Source organism: Gymnoscopelus microlampas (genome assembly GCF_963454915.1).
Source record: "Gymnoscopelus microlampas genome assembly, chromosome: 9".
Taxonomy (NCBI): domain Eukaryota; kingdom Metazoa; phylum Chordata; class Actinopteri; order Myctophiformes; family Myctophidae; genus Gymnoscopelus; species Gymnoscopelus microlampas.
Genome location: NC_139946.1, coordinates 52,914,171 through 52,931,791, shown reverse-complemented (window position 1 = coordinate 52,931,791; position 17,621 = coordinate 52,914,171). Strand labels below are relative to the sequence as shown.

At 40.2% G+C, this 17,621-nt stretch overlaps 1 protein-coding gene across 1 annotated transcript; it reads right to left on the bottom strand.

Annotated features, from left to right (window-relative positions):
- Window positions 1-216: 216 nt before the first annotated feature.
- LOC311051653 (uncharacterized protein) lies at window positions 217-10,281 on the bottom strand (the record flags this gene model as incomplete). The annotated part of the gene is made up of 5 exons (XM_084066237.1): window positions 10,195-10,281; window positions 5,543-5,686; window positions 3,004-3,794; window positions 1,166-1,328; window positions 217-242 (listed from the first exon to the last, which is right to left on the bottom strand). Exons 2-5 carry the CDS (start codon window positions 5,649-5,651, stop codon window positions 217-219), a joined length of 1,089 nt encoding a protein of 362 aa, XP_083922363.1. The 5' UTR covers window positions 5,652-5,686; window positions 10,195-10,281.
- Window positions 10,282-17,621: the final 7,340 nt, after the last annotated feature.

Below are 17,621 nucleotides of genomic sequence, written 5' to 3'. Positions count from 1 at the left end.
CAAATTATAATACATGTCATCAACAACAACAAAGGAGAATAAAGGAAAAACGGTGGCAGATAATGACTCCTCCTTTTGATGTGGAATGTCTGTCACCATGCAGTAAAGTTAAATGGATGGTGACAGGGCATTCCACATTTTGGTGGCAGGGTGGTAGCCAAAACGCAAAAAAATAAAGACTCACCACCTCAGGTTTAATGTCTTAATCTGTGTGGATTAGGTGACCGGAAGCAGGTTGGAGTCTAGGGATCAAGCACCAGTAAACATAGGACATTCAAGAGATTTGCCATCCGATGCCGGTGCCACAATTTAATATAGGTATGTTTTGCCCACTCATTTGATATTGAAATCTTGTCTGGCTCATAGACTAACTGTGCCACCCGAGTGTGGACAATGCAATGTACATATTTAAAGGTAGGGCAAGTGATTTTCTTTGGTAAAATAAGTGTTAAATAGCTCTATATTGTGATAGTACTCATTGCTATAGAGTGTTTGTTCAGTAAAAGGAGTCTCCTTGTCTCTACAGCTCTTTATAAAACGGAAAATACATTTTTGTTTCAGTTTCATTTCCAATTTTATCCAACCAGGATAGAGAACTCAATCAGGATACAAATTAAACAAGTGAAATTGGAAGTGATGACACTAAGAAATGAGCAGGCGAAATTGGAACTGGAACACTTAAAAATTGGTACTTTCTCCTGATCGGCTGAGATTTTGACTCCTACCGAAAAATGTATTTTCAGTTTATTAAAGAGCTGGAGAGACAGGGAGACATCTGTTACTGAACAAACACTCTATAGCAATGATTACTATCAGAATATAGTGATTTAACCTTTTAACAAAATGCTTTTTGTTTTAACCCAAAAATATCACTTACCCTACCTTTAAATAATGCAATATTCATTTTGAGATAATATTTAGACAATGTAATATTCATATTTAGATCATATTTAGACAATGTAATATTCATATTTAGATCATATTTAGACAATGTAATATTCATATTTAGATCATATTTAGACAATGTAGTATTCATATTTAGATCATATTTAGACAATGCAATATTAATATTTAAACGATGCAATATGCATTTTCAGACAATGCAATATTCATTTTTAAACAATGCAATATTCTTATTTTGACAATACAGTTTTCTGTGTCCGACCATCAGACAGTGTAGCGGCGCTCTGGAACGACTCGCTGTCTGCCGTGTTTGACTCCGCCTGGAGCACAGCCGTTGTCCTCCCGGACACGGGGATCCTGCCGTCAGACAGTGTACTGGCGCTCTGGAACGTCTCGTTGTGTTTGACGCTGCCTGGAACGGGTTCCTGCCATCAGATAGAATACCGGGAAGGATGATGAGCCATGGGAATAACGAAGGAGGTAAATGGAGCCAAGCTGTAGCCTGCTAGCCACATTGGCCTGTGCTGGGGGTGACAGAGTTGTTGGTTGTGGCCCCGGGTTCCGTTCCACGTCGCCCGCTAACAGGAGAATCACAGCAACCTGGGCCAAGCCTCTATAGGAGCGAGATGTTTCCCTTTTTGAAGGAGTCCTTGCGTGTCCGTTTTCCTACAGCCCAGAGAACAGTAGGAATTGGCTTCTCTCCGCTTTTAAGTAGAGGCTTTCTCTCAGCTTGTTGTTGTTTAGCATGAGATGCCGTAACTGGAGAAAACCTACACATGATATTAAAAATCAGATCGCAATCCACGAGGGTGCTGTTGTTGTTGCCCATGGTTCCCCTAACAATTTTGTTGCTTTATCCGTGTAAAAGCGCCTGAATACCTTAAAAGTTTGCCGCGACGTTTTGCGAGCCAAACCGGTGTTTGCCATCTTGGCTGACATGATGCCAAGATGAGCCATATGTAACTGCCGTTACCTAAAGTACGGACAATCGTGGTTACGATGTTGTTCCAGAGGAAAAAAGAGAGACTTGTCCTTCCACCGAGACATTGTTTGTTTACATCAGGGTTGAAAAAGAAAACATGTGGATCGTCAAAAAGATTCAAAATAAGGTAAAACCGCTGGCAGTGGCTGATGAATTAATTTATACCTGGCAATGAATGTGTTAATGTCTTCAAAGGGAGGAAGTGTAACCACTAAATGTGTCTTCTTGACAAGGAGTGTCCATGAAATAATTCACAATGTGACAACAGCAAATCCTCTATAGATGTGCTGAGGAGACTTTAAACCATGTTGGTTAAAACCATTCTCGCACTATTCGCAACTCAAAGGCTTCAATTCAGTGTGAATTCTTTGAATGTGTTTATTTAAGGTACTCTGATGTCCGTACGCTTTCCCACACTGGTCACAGTGGTAGGGCTTGTCTCCTGTATGAGTTCTCTGGTGAAGTTTGAGATGACTGCTCCGGTTGAACCGTTTCCCACACTGGTGACAGTGGTAAGGCTTCTCTCCTGTATGAATTATCTGGTGACGTTTGAGATGACCGCTCCGGTTGAACCCTTTCCCACACTGTTCACAGTGGTAAGGCTTCTCTCCTGTATGAATTCTCTGGTGAACTTTGAGAGTACCGCTCCAACTGAACCGTTCCCCACACTGGTCACAGTGGTAGGGCTTCTCTCCTGCATGAATTCTCTGGTGAGTTTTGAGAGCACTGCCCTGGCTGAATCGTTCCCCACACTGGTGACAGTGGTAAGGCTTTTCTCCTGTATGAATTCTCTGGTGTTTTTTAAGATCACCGTTCTGGCTGAACCGTTTCCCACACTGGTCACAGTGGTAGGGCTTCTCTCCTGTATGAATTCTCTGGTGCACTTTGAGATGACTGTTATAGCTGAACCATTTCCCACACTGGTCACAGTGGTAGGGCTTCTCACCTGTATGTAGTATCTGATGAATTTTGAGATGACTGCTTTTGCGGAACCGTTCCCCACACTGGTCACAGTGGTAGGGCTTCTCTCCTGTATGTATTATCTGGTGACGTTTGAGATTACTGGGTATGCTGAACCCCTTCCCACACTGGTCACAGTGGTAGGGCTTCTCTCCTGCATGAATTCTCTGGTGAGTTTTGAGAGCACTGCCCTGGCTGAACCGTTTCCCACACTGGTCACAGTGGTAAGGCTTTTCTCCTGTATGAATTCTTTGGTGATCTTTGAGAGTACTGCTCCGGCTGAACCCTTTCCCACACTGGTCACAGGGGTAGGGCTTCTCTCCTGTATGAATTCTCTGGTGTAGTTTGAGATTACTGCTCTGGCTGAACCATTTCCCACACTGGTCACAGTGGTATGGCTTCTTTCCAGTATGTATTCTCTGGTGAAGTTTGAGATGATCTTTTCTGTTGAACATTGTCCCACACTGGTCACAACTTAATTGTTTCCTTCCTGTCTGACTCCTCGCGGATGGCTTTTGCTTTAATGATTTCGGGTTCTGGGACAGCTTGTTGCTCAAAGACAATCTTTGTCCTTCCACATGTTGCATCTTGTGTGATTCCAGTGTGTTTACAACTGACTCGTTACCCCAGTTATCACTGTCATCAGTATCAGATTCAGAACAGTGTGAAGAGATGAGGTGGTCATCACTAGTTGGTTGTGATGCTTGTAATGTCATGTGTTCAGTTGAGGTGCTGGCTTGAGGCTCTGTCTCTCTGTTTTCATCATCATCTTCGCTTTTCACTGCCAATAATCTCAATGATGACCCTGCAGCCTCCCCTGAGCTTAGAGGCATCTCCTCCTGCTCATCTTTAGTCTGTGGAGGTTCTAGTTTCACCTGGACCAGACTGGGGCTCCTCTCCTGCTGTTCAGAGGAAACCTCCTCTTTACACACAGGATGTAGAGTGAGGTCTAGAAGGAGGAGAGAGGAGGGAGAGCATCAGGGGAGAGCAACTCAACAGCCAAATTCCAATTCCTCAACGTGTGCCTCCTCTGCACTCCAGCATGAATCAGAAATGGTTCACATAACAAATGTTCATTTGCTTTAGGGGGAGCACAGAGTGAGTAGAGAGGAGGCTCCCCAAGGCACTTGGAGCGATGATAAGTGAGTGTACATTAATTGTAGATTTCAGTGGCTTTCTCGACTTCCCTAACCCTTAACACAAGTGCTGACTGCCTATCTTTTTTGTTATTAGCTTTTTAGTTGTTCTATTGCTGAGGCAAATTTTATCAATGTACTACCGGGGACACTTCATACAATAACACTGCCTACTTTGCAACTCTTTGCTGTTGGTTATTAAAAACCTTAAGCAACATTAAAGAGATCTGTCTTTAAAATACTATATAGCACGTAACTTGTAGATCAGCTACTATAAACATTTGATTCTGTAAATACAGACTTAACTCTGTAGCAGTGTTGGGTAACGGTACTTTTTAAAGCAACTTTTTAAGTTACAAGTTACTGCCATTAAAAAATAATCCGTTACGTTACTGGATTACCCCCTGACAAAAATAACTTGTTAGAATACTTTTCCGTTACAGACGATTAAAACCCATTTATGAATTGTATTTTAAGTTGCGCAAGTTTGTTACATTGTATTACTGGCTGCCCACCATCATTGGTGGCCTTATCTACGGCCCTTATTAATTAACTATATGGTTAAAAACAGGAATGATAAACAATAGACAATATTCCCTTTACAGCTCTTTCTTAGTTTATTAACAATTAACGAATATAATTCGCCACAATTGCCAGCCTACACGTAGGACCGGACAGAAAATCAGTGTACAGGAACCGGGGCTCAATTAGCTCCATAAAGAACCTCTCACTCCGCTATACAGCTTTGAGATGAGGTTCTATGTCGTTCTCATCCAGGATCGGGGGACGCCCTCCAAGGCTCCGCTGTTTACCCTTTTGTATACATCCTATCCCAAAACTAATGGTAGATTCCAAACCGCACGGATGTTTAAGGTTTGGTCGACTGCATAATATTTTAGGTCGGGAGCGAAACTACCCGTTTAAATCGCTTATTTAGTCAGCCTGTGGCCATGTTTCCCATTCAGCCCGGAAAACCCCCCTACGTCCGCTGCCAGTACTTCTCCCGGTTTGGCTACAATTCTTTAAATTGGATGTAGAGTCCTACGAAGCAGACAGGCACTTGTTACCTGGACACAGCTTACATCTGACAGTATAGTTTTTATCATCCTTGTCCCTTGACAAAATCAAAATAATGTTTATACTTCCAATTAGTTAAGGCTGACGCTGAGCTCTCGTTCTCTGCCATTTCGCTTGAAAGAGCCGGGCTGCGCATGGCTTTTCTGCACATGCGCAGAGCCACACACACACACACACACACCCCCTTTCAGTAGCCTACGTGTATTCCGTGTTGGCAAAATAATGAGGAGGAAATATGACTCAGGGTTTTCTTTTTTATATCTGTGCCAACAAAATGATGGACATCTTTTTAAAGAATAACGGATTACTTATTTGAAAACGTAACTAGTAACGGATTAGTCCAATTGCTAATCTAACGCGTTAGGTTACTCCGTTACCCAAAAAAGTATTCCGTTACAGTAACGGCTGTAGTTTTACCGCCGTTACCCCCAACACTGCTCTGTAGTAGTCCGTTGAAACATACAGTTAATAAAACAGTACATACCTATCTTGTACAACTTTACTACAGGTTGCAGCATCGCATCAAACAGTCCATGTCTCTGGTCCATCTCTCTCTGTTCCTCTGACCATGTTAATGATCTTTTGGAGGCCATCTCTCTTGATAGCGTAGATCTCTCCCTGTGGTGCTCTGTGGAAATAGAATAAAAAACATTTAGTTTTCATTCATCAACCTCACATACCACAGAGAAGATCACTGAAGAGCTTCAACAATACAGTGGTAGCTTTATGTTCAATCAACATCACATTTAGAAGAGTTTCATGATACTTTTAAAATACTTTCCAAAGACTCACTTCTAAAGAATGTGTCACAGACAGGGCTCAAATGTAACTGTTTAACTTGGTAGAACTGCTGCTACCAATTTAAAAATGAAGGAGCACCAGAACAAATTAGGAGCACCCACTAAAGTTTAAGGAGCACCCATATGTATCATGTATTATTTTATTGTTCGACATAATTAATACAACTTTGAATATAACAATGTGGTTTACAAATATCATAACATGATGAAAGGAACCTTAAAATACATGGTAGACCACTGGGACTTTATGTAATATTCTGGGGCCAGGATTTAAAATGTAGTGTCCTGACTCTGTCCCTCATCCATCCATCTCTTCAAAGAGACTGAGGTATCAAACATCTCCAGAAGAGGACCCTCTACACTGATTCCATTCAATCACATGTTCATCCGTTTTTTTTGTTCAACTTCATAGCCCATTTAGATAATATAATTGGCATTTCTAAGTTATAAAATAATGTTGTTTATGAGAAGCGGTGAGATCGCACGTAAAGCGCTGGAATAACAGCGACTCAGCGCTCAGCGACGCCCTGCACAGTTGTGTCAATGAGTTAACTAAACGCTACATGCTATTACAGGGCTCAATATTAACGGTTGTCCGCTTTTCCTGACAAGTAATTAACAATTACAGACAAGCAGATTCAAATCTTAGTTGTCCGTCGGACAAGTCAAACTTTATTTCCACAATAATGTGACGCTCATGTGAAGCATAACACTCTCTCGGTTACACACCGTTTTATGGAGATATATAGCACTCTCTTGGTTACGCACCGGGGCTTATATCAGTCTCTCCATTATGCAGCACGTTGTTGGAGAAGTAGTACTCTCTTGGTTATGCACCGTTGTATCATATGGAGAAGTCTACTCATTGTTGTAGTTGTCCCATACATCATTGTGCTTATGATTAACTGTACATTTCTCAAGATGAAAGTCAAAACATTAATTTTAGACTGGCAAGGCTTGACATTAACTTTTTGAGGCAGAAGCAAGTTTCCCATTCACTTGTCCGGGCACTAAAAGTTATGTGGCTATTTTCAAATAGCCACGTATATAGGTTTGAAGTGTTCATGTGGCCTATAGTCGCTTCTTTTGGGCTTGATTTCAGAGACCAAAATCTGGCAACACTGATCACTTGGCTTTGAAGAGGAGCAGAGCTACATGCTCTCTACATGTCATACTGCAATGCGTTGTGGGCTTGTAGATCGGCTATTTTGATTTTTTTTTTTAAAGTAAAACAAAAAAAAAACAGGAAGGGTCTTAATTATTTTTTTTCACGTTGAAATCTCATGCCATCGAACGAAGCTTTGAAGCTCCAAACTATTTGAGTCAGCTCTAAATGCTGCTGTGAATCATCCAAGCACCACCGAAGAAGAGTACACCCAGAGATCAGGTGATCACACAACAACAAAAAATCTAGGCATCTTCCATGTTAAAGGATTTATAAAAGTCACATTTTCTCTGATTTCTGTTGTGTTTTTCACAAAACAAGTGAATGGGACATTTGCTTGTGCGAAGGACAAGTGTCTCAACAAGTTAATGTGAAGCCCAGAGTACCATATAAATACTGTAGCTATTGCAGTAAGGCACTCTGATTGCATGTCATTTTGTCAAATATAATATACAATATTACAATATATGTATAATGATTCAGATATAGCAGCATTATCAGCCACAATGTGCATGTGTCATTTTAAAGGAAAAGCAGAAATCCCCAAATGTTTTTAGGAAATAAATACTACAGCCAGACAGCCACACAGGCTGTAACATAACAAAGTATGTAAAATAATGGGAATACAGCATTTAATTTAGCCCCATTTAGAACCTCTCCCTCCGAGATGAGGTCCTACGTGGCCCGGTGCCGTTTGAGCAGACATCTCCACTTCCCATGTTTCTTATCCCTTTCTGCACATCGTATCCAAAAAGTCATAATCCCAAAAGGTTTTCTGCAATGCTCTCAGATGTTTTAACTTTTACCGCGCAATAAAATCTATCCAACGAGTTGAAAAAAGCATTTAAATCGCTTATCTACTCAGCCGGTTCCATAATATTCCTACTCTTATTCGTTGTGTTAATACCACCCGCAAGTATCATCCCTTTCCACAGCGGTGCTGCCACCCCTGGTTGGATAATGAATAACATCTGGTTACATCAGGTGGAAGATGCAATTCAACATTTGACCAGGGGATCAGTAATGTCACCCCTACGGGCGCAACTTCCGGTATGTCTTAAAAACATGGAACCGGCTGAGGAGATAAGCTATTTAAACGCTTTTTTCAACTTGTTGGATAGATTTTATTGTGCGCTAAAGGTTAAAATATCTGAGAGCCTTGCAGAAAACCTTTACTTTTTGGATACGATGTGCAGAAAGGAGTAAGAAACATGTAAAGTGAAAAATATTCGAAAATGTCCTGCTCAAACGGCACCGACAAACATGGAACCTCATTTCATTATGTTATATTCAATTTGTTCACAGCAGATCTTATTTAAAGTTATATATCGTCTCCGGTTTTGAACCTAGCCCACTGATCTGATGTGGAGAGTTCATATCTAGAGAACATGTACCCAAACTTTTATGTTTTCTCTCTGTGAAATGTTGAAGTTGTGTGTATTGTATTAGAATAGAAGCATTGTATGGGATATCAACCATTCTAGGCCTAATGGCTAGCCCATGCTATTCAGTTCATTGCAAACATGGACTTGTTTACAAGCTTGTAGATCGGCTATTTTTGCTGAATGTTCATCCCAGAACAGACACAGGGATTAATGTGGTTAAAATAAGTAAATAAATAAAGTGTGGTTGCAATAGCTTTAGTTGTATTTTAACGGGAAGGTTAGCATCCCTATCTTCAGCTCATGTTAATAAATGTATGTGTTAAAGGACAACTTTGTTTTTTTACAACCAAGGTTTATATTTTAGCTTGTAATTAAAGTAAATAAAAGATGAGTGTTATTTTTTTTTCATTTACTGCTTTCTATAGTTTTAGCAATTTTCACGATATTTTTTACAGTGGGCGGGGGCATTCTGTCCGGTGGCTAAATATGCCTTTTTTACACAATAAAAAAGGTCCTGTGGTCTTTGATGGCCAGATGTGAGTTATTGGGGGCTAGAAACAAGCTTCTGTAAATACTAATAAAGAAAACGCTGGGTTATTGTGTAAAAAAAGACATATTTAACCACCGGACAGAATGCCCCCGCCCACTAGACACACACTGTAAAAAATATCGCGAAAATTGCTAAAACTATAGAAAGCAGTAAATTAAAAAAATGTAACACTCATCTTTTAATTACTTTAATTACAAGCTAAAATATAAACCTTGGTTGTAAAAAACCAAAGTTGTCCTTTAAATGTAGGTCCTAATGAGGTCACAACAGTCATGTTATTGTAAAATCTTCTACAATGACCATGAATTCCACAACACATTCCAACACCACACAGAGGTTATTTTCCATCATGTCGCTGCTGGAAATTAGAACAATATCTGGAGCAGAAACAGAAGCAGTGTCTTAATTCTAGGCCTAGTAGCTACCCTAACCCTGAAACATGACTGTCTGACAGTCATGATGAAACGTCAACCTGGTGTTACAGCCCGTACATCTACATAAACGTTCAGATTTCAATTATAAAGTGCTGACCTCATGGCCACGGATGTTACAATGTACATCGGGTGGGTCTAAGTACCCGTATCTTCCGTATCATTCAATAAAAAGCACTTGAATCTGATCGCCGGCCATTTTCTCATATAGTTGTAATAGATCAGAGTGCAATACACCTCCCCACCGACAGGGTCGCGTAGTTGAAAGCATATGGAGAAAATTCGAAGAAAATGGCCACAAATCGGAATTAAAATGCTTTTTTATTCAACACTACGGAAGATACGGGTACTTAGACCCACCCGATGTACATTGTGACATCCGTGGCCATGAGGTCAGCACTTTATAATTGAAATGTGAACGTTTATGTAGATGTACGGGCTGTAAATGGAGAAAGAGCAAAAAGCAGGTTGAAGATCCGCCATGACGCTCTGGACGGACGAGCGTCGTGTGATCCATGGCTAGTGGCTACCCTTGCTATTCAGTTCATTCAGTAAAACATGGACTTGTTTGACAACAGTCATGTTATTGTAAAAGCTCCTACAATGACCATGAATTCCACAACACATTCCAACAACACACATTTGATCTGCTAGGACTGCTGTAGCAGCTATGCTAGCACACTATGCTAACTTCTTAGCTTATTGTCCTTATCCACGGTGTGGGTTAATATGTGACGCAGTAACATTCTCAACACAAACACACTTCTGTAGTGAAAACAACAAGAAGATACAACATGAACTTTACCTGATAAACTCTAGCAATCAATGACGTCACTGAGAGTCTCCAGCTTTTAATCCGTTTGAAGCGACGAGGTAAACTAGACAAACAGAGTGTTGCCAGGTTGTGTGAGAGAAATAAGCATCGGAGCTGATGTGTGTGCCGTGCAGTGCACTCACTGCGCGTGCTTCCTGCGGTCACTCCACTGGGCGGGGTTTCACTTGTAGTTTTCTTTCAGTGATCCAGCCTCCAAATGCAAGGATGAAGACCCAGAACAAAAAGCCAGACACATGCGCTCATATTTCAATCAATGTAAACATCCTGATTTGTGGTGAATGGCCTGAATACTTTGACACTGTTTACTTTACCCCATCCGAATAGCTTATGTGAGCATAATACATAAAGAATAGCAGAATAATACATTACTAGACAAAATAAATTAGAAGATTTTTTTAATGAATTCTACTGTTTCACATACAAAAGTGGGCTACAAAAAAAAACTAAACATCTCTCTGCCTTATTGTCATAAATTGCACCCTTCTACTACATCTGTCATTCATAATTATTGATGTAATTCCCATGTAGCCTACTTAAACGATCTATTCTCAGTAAAACGGTAAAAACCTACATTTCTTGTACTGCTTTTTTTCTGTCCACACCAAATCTCTTTGCCAAAAATAGTCGATCTACAAGCTCACAACGCGGCTATTTTTGGCAAATGTTCCCCTCAGAATAGGCATGCTGGGCCTGGGGTTCATGTGGTTAATGCTATTCATAATAATGTAATGGTGTTTTCATTTTGTGAAGGTGCACTAATGTTTTCATATTGCTGGATAATATGGATAATATTCATATTTTATATTGCACGTGCATCATGTTGAGTGGTGTTATTCCTCTTTCTTCACTTCTACAAATCGCAATAGTCAAAGAACTACACATCCGGAAAAACATTTTTTTGGCACTGCCCACCACAGATCAGTGGTTCTCAACCTGTGGGTCGGGACACCAAGGGGGGTCCCAACATGATTTTGGAGGGGTCCCCAGATGACAGTCGAGTGACAATTCAAGGACTTTTAAGACCTTTTTAATACCTCAAAAAGAATGAAATGAAAGAAGACCAATACTGCATGAAAAGTATTATGTAGTAGTATGTTAAATTTAGCCATTATGGCTTGAGTTCTAAAGTACATATTTACAGTCAAACTTTCTCCAGTTTGGAGTATTTGTCCATTTCTATCCAGACAAACATGCATCCGCACAGGAAATGAAACACAACGCTTACATGGCCAACGTAAATGTGAATCAAAAAATAACAAATGTAGGCCTATAAGTTCTACTGAACGTAAAAAAACAAAGAGAGAAGTTAAAAACTAAGGTAAACTAAGTAACTTAGAAAATGCTTTGTAGCCTGAATAAACAACGGTGTGGGTTCTGCGCTGTTGCTGGGTCCATGTCTGAAGGGGAACTGAATCTGGCTGGCTTTTATAGTGGCTTGTAATTGGGGCGGCAGCAATCCCAGATCAGCTGCAGGTGTGTCAGCCTGAGTGAGAGGAGAGACAGTGGGGGTTAGTGATTGATTAAGGATGATGTCATGGCCACACGCAACAGAACCAATCAAAAAAGACCAATTTACATTTCAACAATGCATTATGGCACAAACTGCTGTTAAACTATTTTACTGTTTAAAAGAAAAACGATTAGGATGTAGAACTATACATTTAACTTTGTATGTGAGATGGTCAATACAATGCAGGAATATTAGCTATTCAATGTATACACTTTGAAATAGACAATAAAACCGTGAATGATAGGGTTGGAAAAATTGAGAGGCAAATATAGCTGAAGAATCGGCATTACCTAGTAGATGTGAGGTCTATCTGTGGAGGCATCTGGCAGGGTTGATTAGGCTGATCTGACGGGTAGGCGGGTGCCCCCTTCTTCGCTCCATGAGTCCCAGTGTCCACTGTAACTAACCACGCGCAGTGGACGTGCCCCCTGGCACTCAGCGTTGATAGTAGCTCCGCTCCCCTAATAGGAGCTCCAATCAATTTCAAGGCTCATTTGCAGTACATAGGGAGGTCAAGCACATCTAGATATGGCACTGCACGTGGCAGTCTGCCTTACTTTTATCTTGTCTTTTGTTTGTTGATTGACATTGCCTTATTGATAATTAACATATGTTACAGTCCACTATTTCATGGTTACTAAACACAGCACCACCAAGAGAAAAATAAAATAAAGAACGGTATAACAGAAACATTAGTCATGCAATTTGACATAAGAATATCACGACAACCCAACCTGTTTATTAATAATAATAATAAAAATAATAATAATAAACACCGAACCACCAAGAGAAAAACAAAAGAAAAAGAAAGATGTAACAGAAACATTAGTCATGCAATTCATATTTTGACATATGAATATCACAATACCAGTGAAAATAATTGACTTAAATAATAATAAGGAAACGAACAAACAAACACAAAAAAGTAAGCAGAGATTCATATATTTCAGATCAAATCATATATATTAAATGAAAATCTTCCATGCAGCTATGTCTCCACACTCATCATGTTTTCTCCCCCTAGTGTGTGTGTGTGTGTGTGTGTGTGTGTGTGTGTGTGTGTGTGTGTGTGTGTGTGTGTGTGTGTGTGTGTGTGTGTGTGTGTGTGTGTGTGTGTGTGTGTGTGTGTGTGCGTGCGTGCGTGCGTGCGTGCGTAAATGCGTGCGTGTATTTGGAGGAGGGGTGGGGGTAGGCTGGCCATCTGGTGGGAACCAATCAAAAGAGACCAATTTACATGTCAACAATGCATTATGGGAAAAACTGCTGTTAAACCAAGTTACTGTTCAAAGAAAAACTATTAGGTAGAACTACATTTAACTTTGTATGTGAGATGGTCAATGCAATGCATGAATATAGCTACTCAATGTATACATTTTGAAATGGACAATAAAACCGTGAATGATAGGGATGGGAACATTGAAAGGCATATATACCTGGAGGATCAATACTTAACATCGGATGTGAGGGTGATCTGTGGCGGCATCTGTCTGGGTTGATTCGGCTGATCTGGCTGGTTAGGCGGGTGTCCCCTTCCTCCCTCTCCGCTCCATGTGTGTCCACTCCCGAAGCTCCGCGCTCGGTGTCAGAGGACCTTCTCCCTGGCGCTCATCGGTGATGGTAGCTCCACTCCCCTGCTAGGACCTCCAAACAAGCTCAAGGCCCATTTGTAGGACGTAGGGTGATCAGGCTCCAAAAACTGCAAGCACATCCAAACCTGGCACTGCACGTGGCAGTCTGCCTTACTTTTCTTTTCTTTTTTGTTTGATGATTGAGATTCCCTTATTGATAATTAACAGAAGTTACGGTCCACTATTTCATGGTTAATAAACACAGCACCACCAAGAGAAAAATAAAATAAACTGACCAATATAACATAAACATTAGTCATGCAATTCATATTTTGACATAAGAATATCATGACAACCCAACCTGTTTATATAATAATAATAATAATAATAATAATAATAATAATAATAATCATAATCATACAAATACAGAACAATACCAGTAAATATTATTAACTTAAGTAAAAAGAAGGAAACAAATAAACACAAAAATGAAACACAAATATAACAATATCAATGATATGTATTCTTGCTCGTTGTTTTGACATAGCTCGTAGGCTATCCATAGGTCCATAGTATCCACATACGTCCATTTTCAACTATATTCTGGCTGTAATCTTTTCCATAGGAAACACCTCAATTCATCTCCATTGTTTTATGTTTGGTGGTTGTGGCAGCAACCATGAAATTGTAATAGCTGTTTTAGCTATTAAGAGTAAGGTCCTTAATAGATAGATTTTCTTTTTCCCTATATCATTTAAAACATGGATACCTAAAATAAATAACTTTGGATCCAGACCTAATTTCAGTTCCAAAATAAGTTCTATTTCCTTTTTAACATCCTGCCAGTACCTTTGCAAATTTGGACAAACCCATAGTAATATCTCCTTGGTGGCCACAACCTCTCCAACATGATCCTGAATATGTTCCATTTAGGCATTATGGCTTTAGTTCTAAAGTACCTATTTCTAGTCAAACTTTCTCCAGTTTGGAGTATTTGTTCATTTCTATCTAGACAAACACGCATCCTCACATGAAATGAAACACAACGCTTACATGTTTACATTGCCAACATAAATGTGAATCAAAAATAACAAATGTAGACCTATAAGTTCTACTGAACTTAAAAAAACAAAGAGAGAAGTTAAAAACTAAGGTAAACTAAATAACTTAAGAAAATGCTTTTTAGCCTGAATAAAAAACGGTGTGGGTTCTGCGCTGTTGCTGGGTCCATGTCTGAAGGGGAACTGAATCTGGCTGGCTTTTATAGTGGCTTGTAATTGGGGCGGCAGCAATCCCAGAACAGCTGCAGGTGTGTCAGCCTGAGTGAGAGGAGAGACAGTGGGGGTTAGTGATTGATTAAGGATGATGTCATGGCCACACGCAACAGAACAAATCAAAAAAGACCAATTTACATTTCAACAATGCATTATGGGACAAACTGCTGTTAAACTATTTTACTGTTTAAAAGAAAAACGATTAGGATGTAGAACTATACATTTAACTTTGTATGTGAGATGGTAATACAATGCAGGAATATTAGCTACTCAATGTATACACTTTGAAATAGACAATAAAACCGTGAATGATAGGGTTGGAAAAATTGAGAGGCACATATAGCTGAAGACTCGGCATTACCTAGTAGATGTGAGGTCTATCTGTGGAGGCATCTGGCAGGGTTGATTAGGCTGATCTGACGGGTAGGCGGGTGCCCCCTTCTTCGCTCCATGAGTCCCAGTGTCCACTGTAACTAACCACGCGCAGTGGACGTGCCCCCTGGCACTCAGCGTTGATAGTAGCTCCGCTCCCCTAATAGGAGCTCCAATCAATTTTAAGGCTCATTTGCAGTACATAGGGAGGTCAAGCACATCTAGATATGGCACTGCACGTGGCAGTCTGCCTTACTTTTATCTTGTCTTTTGTTTGTTGATTGACATTGCCTTATTGATAATTAACATACGTTACAGTCCACTATTTCATGGTTACTAAACACAGCACCACCAAGAGAAAAATAAAATAAAGAACGGTATAACAGAAACATTAGTCATGCAATTTGACATAAGAATATCACGACAACCCAACCTGTTTATTAATAATAATAATAATACAAATAATAATAATAAACACCGAACCACCAAGAGAAAAACAAAAGAAACAGAAAGATGTAACAGAAACATTAGTTATGCAATTCATATTTTGACATAAGAATATCACAATACCAGTGAAAATAATTGACTTAAATAAAAAGAAGGAAACGAACAAACAAACACAAAAAAGTAAGCAGAGATTCATATATTTCAGATCAAATCATATATATTAAATGAAAATCTTCCATGCAGCTATGTCTCCACACTCATCATGTTTTCACCCCCTAGTGTGTGTGTGTGTGTGTGTGTGTGTGTGTGTGTGTGTGTGTGTGTGTGTGTGTGTGTGTGTGTGTGTGTGTGTGTGTGTGTGTGTGTGTGTGTGTGTGTGTGTGTGTGTGTGTGTGTGTGTGTGTGTGTGTGTGTGTATGTGTGTGTGCGCGCGCGTGTGTGTGCGTGCGTGTATTTGGAGGAGGGGTGGGGGTAGGCTTGCCATCTGGTGGGAATCAATCAAAAGAGACCAATTTACATGTCAACAATGCATTATGGGAAACACTGCTGTTAAACCAAGTTACTGTTCAAAAGAAAAATGATTAGGATATAGAACTACATTAAACTTTGTATGTGAGATGGTCAATGCAATGCATGAATATAGCTACTCAATGTATACATTTTGAAATGGACAATAAAACCGTGAATGATAGGGATGGGAAAATTGAAAGGCATATATACCTGGAGGATCAGTAGTTATTATCGGATGTGAGGGTGATCTGCGGCGGCATCTGTCTGGGTTGATTCGGCTGATCTGGCTGGTTAGGCGGGTGTCCCCTTCCTCCCTCTCGGCTCCATGTGTGTCCACTCCCGAAGCTCCGCGCTCGGTGTCAGAGGACCTTCTCGCTGGCGCTCATCGGTGATAGTAGCTCCACTCCCCTGCTAGGACCTCCAAACAAGCTCAAGGCCCATTTGTAGGACGTAGGGTGATCAGGCTCCAAAAACTGCAAGCACATCCAAACCTGGCACTGCACGTGGCAGTCTGCCTTACTTTTCTTTTCTTTGATGATTGAGATTGCCTTATTGATAATGAACAGAAGTTACAGTCCACTATTTCATGGTTAATAAACACAGCACCACCAAGAGAAAAATAAAACAAACTGACCAATATAACATAAACATTAGTCATGCAATTCATATTTCGACATAAGAATATCATGACAACCCAACCTGTTATAATAATAATAATTATTATTACTATTATGATCAATAAATAAATAATAATAATGGTATATTAATACTAATAATATATAATATTTTCTCTTATACCTCGGTGTTTGGGCCGTAGGCCTAATTGTCCGGGGGAGCGACCCACAGACCACCGCGTGCGCCTCGCCAACCCGGATCCAACACGCCCTCTGCCGTCCCTGGGCGACCCACCGTTCCGGATCTATTGCCCGTTTTCTGCCGAAAATCGAAGATCTACAAGCCCGAAAAAACCTTTTTGACGGCCTCGGATCTTAGCTCCACCCCCCCGAGATAACTCTGAGATGTCACCATTAAAGCCTGTATTTCTTCAAACATGTACAAATGCTAAATATAACGTGCTTCCCCGCTTGCCCCACATGTTAACTATGTGTCTGGACTATTTGTATAATGTATTAGTCCATATTCTTCAATAAAGACGTGTTTTAATCCCTTCTGTGGCCGATTCTGTCGGAAGTTCTCAATGGGCGGTAGTGACGGGGCGCATCTGGTGAAAACCAGAATCACACTCAACGTAAACGGGAAGTAAACGAGGAGGTGAAAATGGCGTTCGGCCACAGACGGGAACATTAACGTGGCTTTGCTAACCATTTCTTTAAGACAAGAGAAGTACTGTACCTCCGTCTATGGTGCCTGTAAAGTCACCAAATTCGTTGAGTTCATTCAATGTTGTATTTATTTGGTGAACGTCATTCTCTGCTGTCCCCGTATTCGGCCACTAGGGGTCGTTTTTTCACTTATAACTGGACAGTTCGTTTATGACTGGACAGTGAAAGACATCTTTGGATGTCAATTATAAGCTTCTGTTAAAGCGTGAAAAGAAACACTGCTAATGTCTGCAGATGTCTTAATATTAATATTTAGCCTTTATGAGTGAGTGTTACAATTGAAAAGATGTTTGGATATTCATTTGTGATTACAGTGGTATATATATATTTGGATTGTTTTGCTAATTGCTTATATTTGACAATGCCCAATTAT